Genomic DNA, 11,195 nt, shown 5'->3' with positions numbered 1-11,195 from the left:
TTAGATAAATTATCGCCAGGGGACAATGGAATATTATTCGGCAAGACAAGTATGTTTGAATCTTTTTTTTTTACATACATAAATAAAAATTATGTTTATAAAGCTGGGATGATATTGTTGCTGAGCTCGTAAGGAGGTTCAAATAAAAAAAAGTTACGCGATTCTGCTTTTATCACTTGTATTAAACAGTAGAAGGAAAGGTGAAAAATATGTAAGTTTATTCGTTTAATTTTACACAAATAAACAGGAGAGTATCTGCACCAGAAGTATCTCATTTTGAAGTGACAGATTAGAGGGAAGAAACCAGTAAACACCACTCACCACCAATTCACGGCCCCAAATTTCGAAGCGCGATTTTGTTTTGGCGGTAACGGGATGCGGACCACAATTCGGCATGCTAGTAACTGGGCCGCGCTAGGTCCAAATGTGTAAGAATAATATATATATATACACACACACATATAGTATGTATCATTTACATGTTTTACATATATTGAACCTTTATAATATTTTATACTTCAATTTGGATTCTCATTTAGAACAAACAGTGTCTTTACTAATGCAAAAATTATCGAATATAGTATCATCATTGTAATCTGAAAATTCCTTATATATATAAACGTGCAGTCTGTGGAAATTTAGTGTATGATTATCATTTATTCTTGAGAGAAATGAACAGTTATTTCGTAATATATCATTATTTTCCATCTTTTGCGATGACACCACTTATAAAGTTTTTGAACCAGATTTACTGAATGATGAATGCGCAGGTTGTTGGCTGTTGCTTGTCTATGTTGTCTTGAAACGTGATAGATGAAAGACATTACGTAGGTTGCAGTTTTTCACCGTTAGCGAAATGATTCCACCGGTGTATGTAAAAACACGATATAAAGATGGGTTTCTCATGTTTAGTCACACGACTTTTGAACTTACGATACACTTGACAGAAATCTATGTTTCCGTCTCCGAGTAAAAAAAAAAAAAAGAAAAGAAGAAGAAAAGAACCCTCAATAACGCACTCTGGCTCTGATTTCATTTTAAATGTTCTTAAAATAATTTTTTAAAGAGTTTCATTAGTAAAACTTATAGAATACATTTTATTAAACAAAATTAAAAATGTTTTATGACTGAAAGGTCCACTGGTAACACTGTCATAGTGTATTAATATTCAAATAAAGTTACTTTCTCTGAAATGTTACAATTCACTGTGCTCTTAAAGAAAATTCTTCCTTTCAACAGCCACGAGATAACATCTTTTAAAGTATGTGAAAAGTTAAAATCTCTTCCTTAAAAATTAAATATATTTCTTATACAACAAGATGACATATTTTAAGATAAAAAGTTACCTACTCTCTTGTCCAGACACTTAATCCAATTGGAAATTAAATTTCATTTAGTGTTATTCTAATATGTCATCACTTGTATGTTGTATAAAAATTAACCTGTCATTTCATCGCCAAGGATATGATGGATACACCAAGATGGTGGTTGTTCACTGGAATGAAAGAACATTTCCATCACACCCTAGTATAACTTCTAGTAATGCACACCACATGATATCTGAATGTAATGTAGCTTTAACATCCACCATAAGTAAAGCTGAAGGTGTAATACAGAGCAGGTTTGTGAGAGTCTTCTAACTGCAAGTGTGAAGATAGTTTGAAAATGGTTTAACTTAATCTTTTTCTTTTTTACATTCTTCTTATGTGAACAAGTCGTTTGTAAAGTCGTTGTTTTTATCATCATCATCACTATTATTATTATTACTTCATTGAACTACACGCTCTTTCATAAAGGAAGGATATCATTTTAGCTATTAGTAAAAGAAAGAAAAATGGCGTCCAAACTCAGACTTAGCAAAGCATCCTTACGTTTCTTTCGTGTAATTTGTGAAGTAATTGCTATAATGCCATAACAAACAACAAAACACCCACAGTGACCTTCGCCAAAAATCTATTTATTAGCGTGATTACTTTCAGATAATAAAACAAACTTAAGGGACGAAAATTCTAGTGCCATTCATTGGAACTCAGTTTAATTAAAGACAGTACAAAATGTAATTAACAATTTAAACCTTCTTCAGTTGGCGTTTTCCAGTTTGGCTGAAGGCTGAGAAATTTTTGCTTGTAAGAAATATTTGCAGCTGAAACTATACACCAGCAACTACAAGTTAAAGTTGGATTACACCAGCAACTACAAGTTAAAGTTGGATTACACCAGCAACTACAAGTTCAAGTTGGATTACACCAGCAACTACAAGTTAAAGTTGGATTACACCAGCAACTACAAGTTCAAGTTGGATTACACCAGCAAGTACAAGTTAAAGTGGATTACACCAGCAAGTACAAGTTAAAGTTGGATACGTTGATAAGGGATTTTTTATATCAAGTGGTAAAGAGATAATTAACAAACTAGAGGTAAAATCTGGGAAATTTGGCTAATTTGCTTCGTTTAAACGTCCATGCAATAAAATACATGTAAAAAGTCATATTAATTATGAAATTTACCAACTTTTAAATTAATGACAACAAAATGAATTTTGGGAGTTTTCTGGAGTACATATCTCTAAATCATGTGTATATTTGAATAAGTGGAAACAACTAAGATGTTATTTAAATTACTATGTTTAATATTATTTATATGGATTACAAATATATATATATATATCCATAAATAAAGGCTAAAAATAAGACAAACATCTATCTTGTTTGGTGTCTACATAATTGATATACTTCTTATGGGTATGAGCAAAAAGATGTTAAAGACACGATTGAGGTCCACACTTTTCTGTAGTTTTTATTGCATTGCTTTGAATACTAAAACAAATGTTCGATATGTTACATCTAGAGATGTAACCCAGTTTGAGTTTTTGTGTATGTTCAATGTTTGATATGCAATGAGCTTGAGATATTCATCGTGACAAAAGGTTTAAATTTGTTATTACATTATAACAAATCGGCAGGAAAGCATAAAACTCAATGGAATTAGCTTAAACCTCCCTTTAAAGCAAGCTATCTACTCAAGTCGAAACGACAGATCAATCCGACAATGGTACAGCTATCCAAATATTTCGTTCTTAAGCTCCGACTTATATAAATTGTGATTGTATTGTTCTATGATATTCTCAAATGAATTGATTTCCGCACAAGCATCAGTTAGATAGATCTGCTAATAATAGCAGGGTCGACCAGGAAATTTGTGGAATAGTCTGTATTGGAAAACTTGATTGAGTCTTCTCGTGGGATGGGACATGTTTTGAATGAAGTACAATACGTCTTCTGTTTTTATACGACATAAATTATATTTATTCAAAACTTTCCCATATTATATCATAATATGTTTTCTTTGATTCGGGCCAGTCGTGGCCTAGTGGTTAACATGCTTGGATTATGAAGCCGATCATTCATGGTTTGCGTCTCTTTGCTACAAACATTGTGCTTTGCACTTTGGGGTCATGAGTGCGCTATAATTCTGTCGGTCAAATCCCACTATTTGGGTAGACAAGAGTAGCCCAAGGTTGGTGTTGTGTGCTATTGAATTGCTAGTGTATTAGATAAACATTAGGGACGATTACGTGCGGACAGCTTTTTGTTTAGCTTTTCGCGAAAATTTTAAACAAACAATCTAGCTTCTTCGTTTCTATCACCACTATCGATGCAACAAGAAATCAGATAATATTACTTCAGACTTTATATATCTTCATACATTTTTATTACATTTAAAAATCCATCGATCCTAAAGACTTCACTAATTTTATTATTTTGTTTGTCTTACATAACGATGGCATTAACTTGTTATGATTAGTTTCATTCAACTATTAAATTCGATGACGAGAAACCCACTTTGAAACTAATAATGGTTGGAGGCGGCTTGAATGGGTAATGAAGAAAATATTTAATATAAGTTTAACATAACAGCTGTTGATTAAGTTGGTAATAATTGAATTTTTATTATTTCATAAAATATCAATAACTGAAACAGACTTTTCAGCTGAACAGTTGATGTCAGAGGACTCAGCTGTAGATCTTATTTACTTTTTAGCCGCGGCATAGCGGCTCATAGAATGGCTCTAAGTATTTTTCAGTTGCAAACTTTTAGCTCATAGCTCCATCTCTTGATCGATTTGGAATGTAATTACAGCCGCGGCTATTGAGGATTCCCTCTTGTTTTTTGCTAGCTTGGTGCACAAGCACAATTTAAAGTTTTAGAGATAACATATAACAAATACCAATACGGAATTCATGGTAAGATAGTTCATGACGTAAATGTATTCCAGATGAATAACTGTCATATCCATTTGTGGCGACCATAACGCTTTGCTGGCATAATTCTTGGTGTGGCTGTTCTTTCAATGTACCAATGATAACTACGAAGATAGAAATTCTTTATAAGCTACTTCATCAGAATATCTTGCAATATAAGTTTTTAAATAATATCTACAAGAGAGACACTGCTAGTATTTGTAAAATTTTTAAACCTAATTACTTTGTCCAATCAATCAATTTAATGCATGACCCGTCCAATGGGGCAGTGGAGTAATTTTTCATGTCCTAATTAAAAATGCTAACATCATAAAAAAGGTGATACAAGCGTGCTTGGCTGTTTTCTTCATAACCATTAACATATAAACATGGATCAATTAACTGTTTTATCAATAGCGTTCTAAAAAAGTCTCACAGTTACAAGGACCGTCAAATTGCAACTATTGCTAATCTCGTGTATATGAAACTATTAAATTATTAGCTATTCAGATATAATTTAATTTTACATAAAATATCAATTTTTGCGATAATTTAAATGGCACTGTTTTTATCTTACTTTATGGAGCTTTTAAAAAATAACATTTTGTTTTGCACTGTGATAGTGACCATATACGAGTGGGTCAGTTTGTGTGGTTTGTTTTGAACTTTGCATAAAGCTATACGAATCCTATCTGAGTTAGCCGTCCCTAATTTAGCAATGAAAGACTAGAGGAAAGGCAGCTAGTCATCACCAGTAGTCATCACGAATAGTGGGATTGATCGTCGCGTTATAACGCCTCCACGGCTGAAAGGGCGAGAATGTATTGGTGGAACGATGATTCGAACTCGCCATCCTCAGATTGCGAGTCAAGCGCCCAGTTTACCCAGTTTATGTTTATGTGTATTTATCATATATATATGATAAATGTTGTTCTAATAAATTACAGTGTATTGTTAAAACTGTTGTTATAATATACTTTTGAAGCATCAAGATAATCCATTACTTGTATTGCTTCATATTACACAAAATAATTTATGCGTAGAATGCATTCACAGAATATTCGTGTACACATAAAAGGTTCTTACTACGTTACTGACAAGATGACGGATTAGAGTTTTATATTTAAACCTAAAAAGTAATTCAGTAATTTTTGTGACATCACATCAGATGGAATTGATTATTAAGTAACTGATACTGGTAAATTGTTTTCTATACAAAAGTTAGTTTGTTGTTAGTTGAACTCACATGCAGATAATCTAGGTACCTCATTTTCCATAACTTCAATTTCTCTACTCTTTAAAAAATAACCCTCTTTTTTGACTTAATAGTAGTTTACAGGTGGGAACTCAACAATGTGTATTTATATTTTTACCACAGTTTTATTGACACCTGTAGAAAATATGTAATTCAGCATTTCACCTATTACAACAAAACCTTACCAAAGCATATTTAATGACAAAATATAACATAAAATTTTATAAATAGCGTTTGTAACCTTATATTAGTTCATATTAGACATTCAGTACCTGGTTTGTCCTCTTCGTACTCTAATAACCTTCACAAGGCGACGCGGTATACTGTCGATAAGGTTATTGATGCAAACCACCGTCATTTCATCACAACTTGTCACTAGAAGGCGCTGCAATTCAGCCACCGTAGCTGGTTTAGGGGCGTGGTTAGCAATTTTCTGCCTCAGTTCTGCTCAACAGTTTTCAATGGTGGAGACTTTGCTGGCCATGGCAATCTTGTAAAGTCTTCCTGGTCGAGATAATCCTCCACAATACACGTACTGTTTGCAGTGGCATTGTCATCTTAGAATGTAAAGTTATTGCCCCACCTTACCCTAGCATATGGCAGAAGTATCATATCCATGTGATACCTGTAGGAGGTGCCATTGACGTTTCCGTGGAGGATGTGAAAAGAACTTTTTTACACTATGATGAATAGTTGCCCAAACATATACTGAACCACCTCTGTGTGTTCCCTGTGGGAAAGACAGTCTTCCCTCATCTGTTCTCCAGGGAAACGACGAACACGAATCCTACCATCAGCTTTAACAAGCCGGAAACAGGACTCATCTAAAAAAGATTACATGTCGCTAGTGTCCTGACTGTAAGTTGGCATGCTGTCTTGCCCAAGTAGCACAGTGACGGTGGTGAATTCTGGTTAATATCGGTTTGCAGATAGCCCTTCTTGCAAAATAACCTTGTCTAGCCAGTATCCTATTCACTTGTTTTTCTGGATACCCTGGAATCAGTGTAATATTAAACATCTACATATGTAATTTGTATAATGAGACTTGTCATAAGGTGTTGCAAGACTTCTTTTGCAACCTTTTTAAATGAAAACAGGGGTGTATGTGTGTTTTGATGAACAAGAGCTCAAAACAACTTATACAGACCAGAATAACAACTCGTACATGTTTGTCATATCATACGCTACCTTCTCTGTTACTACTCGAGCATTTACTCAATACAGCATGGCCAGGTGGTTAGGGTACTCGACTCGCAATCTGTGGGTCGCGGGTTCGAATCCCCGTCACACCAAACATGCTCGCCCTTTCAGCCGTGGGGGCGTTATAATCTGACGGTCAATCCCACTATTCGTTGGTAAAAGAGTATTCCAAGAGTTGGCGGTGGGTGGTGATGACTAGCTGCCTTCCCTCTAGTCTTACACTGCTAAATTAGGGACGGCTAGCGCAGATAGCCCTCACGTAGCTCTGCGCGAAATTCAAAACAAACAAACGAACACATTTACTCAATAACTACTCCATGCATGGAGACAATAATATTAATATATAGAACAGTATGCAAACATTCCGGCCAATACTTTAGTTAAGCACAAAGTACACAATGGGTTATCTGTGCTCTGCTCACCACGGGTATCAAAACCCGGTTTCTAGCTTTGTAAAAATAAATAATAATAAATGGGTCCAGTGAAACTTTCTTTAGGATATGTTTTATTTTCCTGTGTAATATTACATACGCGTAGGACTAACGGTTTGATTTATTTTTTCGGTACGGGGTATAACCTATTGGTTGGCTTGCTAAATTGCCTGTCGCAAAAGTGCCTGTACTACACGCGGCATTAAACGTCACTTTCGTTTGGCGTCGGCTTCGTGTATTTTGTTGCCTATCTTTTCACTGAGTTGAATCCTCTTTCGGAGCATTAAAACAGTAAAATTGAAATTGTGCCCAGTGGTTTGTGTGCTGGACTGTGGACAAAAGTTCTGTGGTTCATATTCTATCGCTCTGACAAAAGTAGCCCAAGAGTTGGCGGTGAGTGATGTTGACTAATTGCCTTCCTTATAACCTATCACTTCAAAAGTAGGGAACGCTAACACGGATAACCCTCATGTAGATTTATGCAAAATTCAACAATTAAAAATTAAAGCGCATCTATAAAAGGTTCTATTAATGAATTCGAAAAAAAAAGTTTTGAAAGTCATATAATTATAGAATGAATATAGCGAAATACTTTTAAGTCTAGAATAAAAACTGGGACATCTTTGTTGAAACTAGATTTAAAAGTGGAGCCGAAAGCTTTCGAAATGCCTATAATAATAATAATAAAACTTTACAACCAAACATGGATCGTACATGATATTTAACAGAAAATTTTATCCTATTGGAACAAGACGTTAGCTTGTTAACATTAAACCATAGAACAAGACGTTAGCTTGTTAACATTAAACCATAGAACAAGACTTAGCTTGTTAACATTAAACCATGGAACAAGACGTTAGCTTGTTAACATTAAACCATAGAACAAGACGTTAGCTTGTTAACATTAAACCATAGAACAAGACTTAGCTTGTTAACATTAAACCATAGAACAAGACGTTAGCTTGTTAACATTAAACCATAAAACAAGACGTTAGCTTGTTAACATTAAACCATAGAACAAGACTTAGCTTGTTAACATTAAACCATAGAACAAGACTTAGCTTGTTAACATTAAACCATAAAACAAGACGTTAGCTTGTTAACATTAAACCATAGAACAAGACGTTAGCTTGTTAACATTAAACCATAGAACAAGACTTAGCTTGTTAACATTAAACCATGGAACAAGACGTTAGCTTGTTAACATTAAACCATAGAACAAGACTTAGCTTGTTAACATTAAACCATGGAACAAGACGTTAGCTTGTTAACATTAAACCATAGAACAAGACGTTAGCTTGTTAACATTAAACCATGCTACATCTTCTGGAACGTATTCGATTAATATATCTTGAAATTCACAATAATTTAGATGGACAAACATTCCATTAACTGGTCTCACGCTCATTGTGTAAAATCCAACATACATCACAACATCTTACCCTTTACAAGAGCTACAACAAAATCATGACCGAATTGCTACCTGATTACCTATAGGTCCATTAAGTACTTAATGTAGATTTTGGTGATCGGTTATATGTCATTGGCATGGTTAATAGTTTATACAATCACCTATTAATACTAGAAATAAACGACCTTTTTTATTTAATTAGACACTCAACGTTTCGCTTTACAGCTTCTTCAAGAGCGTTCACTAAAAACACAAACCAAAACTGACAGTACAAATCTTCAAATGGTTTAAATAAGGTCGTTTTTTAAGGCCGTTTATTTCTAGTATTAATATGTCTTCTATACACCAATATGCACTACAGAAATTAAGTATACGGTCACCTAAGTCTAATTATTAATTATTAACCTTTTTCCCTACGTTTTGGCAAGTTATCTTCTGTTGTCTTCAGGTAATCCCCAAGAAGGACTATTTCTGTGTTGGTTTGTTTGTTTGTAATTAAGCACAAAGCTACACAAAGGGCTATCTGTGCTCTGCCCACCACGGGTATCGAAACCCGGATTCTAGCGTTGTAAGTTCGCAGACATACCGCTGTGCCACTGGGGGGCTTCTGTGTTGGTACCAACCCCTGGAAAATGGTACAATTCTTAAAGAACGCACCCAAACTGCAACTTCTATGATACCAGAACTCACAACCTTCTATATCAATACAACCTACTTCCAACATGAGGATAAATACTATCAAAAAAGCTTAGTTTTTGGCTCACCTCTATCTACAGTATCCAGTAACTTCTACATGGAACATTTCGAAAAAAAAAAGCAGTTAAAACAGTCACTCTTCCTGCTTACATACCATTGATACAATACCTAGATACAACTTACAAAGGAAAAAGAAAAATATAATAGACTCGTATTACTTGCCTACGACTCACGACTCATAATGCACAGAATGAACACGATTTGTAATACCTAAGAAACTATGAAAGTGGAGGAAAACACATTATTACAGCCCTGCTTAACAATGGATATCCGGGACATTTGATAAAGCAGAAAATGAAGATAAATACCGATAATAAACAAGAAAACTACAGACATACAACTATACTTCCATATGTTAGAGTTCTCTCTCTGAAAACATACAAAAGGTCAGAACAGTATTCAGAAGCCATAATACAATACGACTACTGTTAGTACACACCGAACCAATTAAAGATTCAACGGAGAGGAAAAACACCATTTACAACGTCTCTTGTGAATATGTATTCCAATACGTTGGAGAAACAAAGTTATCATTCAGGAGCATAATAAACAAACAAGACTCTGTAATACATATCTATCTACAATAGCCCATCATGACAAGAAGAAGAAAATATGATAAAATGGAATAACAAAAAATAATGGGATATGAACCACACATGAGGAAAATATTGATTAAAAACGTTCTACATCCACCTACCTGATAACATTCTTAGTCAACAAGGCACAGAGGTCAGCAAAACATGGATACTCTACTGGAAAACTTTTAAATACTTAGTTAATTCAAGGTTCATGACTTCCTTGAAGACAATAGCAGATTAACAGCAGAAACGTACGAAAAACTTGTTACTAATTAGTATCTAGTTATTAAAAAAGTTATTAATTGATAATTAAAATTATGTCGGACAGGCTACTAGCAATGACAATTTTAAATCCATATTTGACTCTCACCTCCAATCTGGGTGAAGCAGTAATTATCATTTAAAAATTAATTACGATCAACCATTAAGATTCTGTTTGTGATGGTCCTGAGAATAAATACTTGGCGACGATTTTGGTGTCTATATAGCTCAGTCCTGTCAAAGTACCTGTAAATTCATGAATTAAAAACAAACAAACACGTAGGTTCATAAAGTCTTGATAGAAATGAATAAAAACCCTATAACCCAAGCGCTTTCGAAAGGTGGACCTTTTTCTTCAGGGGAAACTGGGAAAGTACCAGTACATATATATATGGAGGGAACGTTCCACATAAAAGGTGGTCCCCATTCATATGCAACTATATTATGTATAGTAAAGCCACTGGGAATTTGATGTAAACGTTATTTAAAGCCTTTTATAACGTAACACTAACAGCACTTTCTGTTGACTACTTTGAATTGTTGTACTATCAAGTTCTCAAGACCATTTAATGGCCTCTTGCACATTAAATTACGCGTGACCAAGAATTTTGAGAATCAATCTTTCCAATTTCCTGCTTTGGTAGAATATACTGTGTGGATGTTCTTTCCAGAGCAGTTTATACTATATTACGAAAAGCAATGGAGCATCTCACCTTGGGGAGGTGTGTTTGTGTATTTTGCACTCAATAATTATGGAGCAGTCACGGTATAGATTGTCATAATTTAGAATATATTACCAACATATTCACCAATTGATAAAACACATCTGTTGGAATAGACCACCACTTGCAAAGCAACTCCAAATTTTTTTGGGTTTTTTGAGTCTTGTCATTTTCTGTCCCTCAAGAAACGTTTCCAAGCTCCTAGAAATACTCAGCACTGAGTGGTCACAAGTAAATAGACACTTAATTTTTCGTCATTTAACTGATTTATGCTAACTAATTTGTGTTCACAGAGCACTATATAAATGAAAATGGTCCGCACACTAATTATCTTGTCCTA

The 11,195-nt window shown here is 34.3% G+C and overlaps 1 protein-coding gene across 1 annotated transcript in view; it reads left to right on the top strand.

Annotated features, from left to right (window-relative positions):
* Nucleotides 1-1,834: 1,834 nt before the first annotated feature.
* The window catches only part of LOC106466142 (zonadhesin-like), a 91,691-nt gene continuing 82,330 nt past the window's right edge, over nucleotides 1,835-11,195 (top strand). Inside the window, exons 1-2 of the mRNA XM_013926384.2 lie at nucleotides 1,835-1,894; nucleotides 2,144-2,342. Of these exons, the coding sequence (XP_013781838.1) occupies nucleotides 1,835-1,894; nucleotides 2,144-2,342 (259 nt within the window). The remainder of the gene's footprint in view (nucleotides 1,895-2,143; nucleotides 2,343-11,195) is intronic.

This window comes from Limulus polyphemus, unplaced genomic scaffold (genome assembly GCF_000517525.1).
Source record: "Limulus polyphemus unplaced genomic scaffold, Limulus_polyphemus-2.1.2 Scaffold2167, whole genome shotgun sequence".
Taxonomy (NCBI): domain Eukaryota; kingdom Metazoa; phylum Arthropoda; class Merostomata; order Xiphosura; family Limulidae; genus Limulus; species Limulus polyphemus.
The sequence above is the reverse complement of the archived record's forward strand: the minus strand, read 5'-3'. Positions and strand labels throughout refer to the sequence as shown.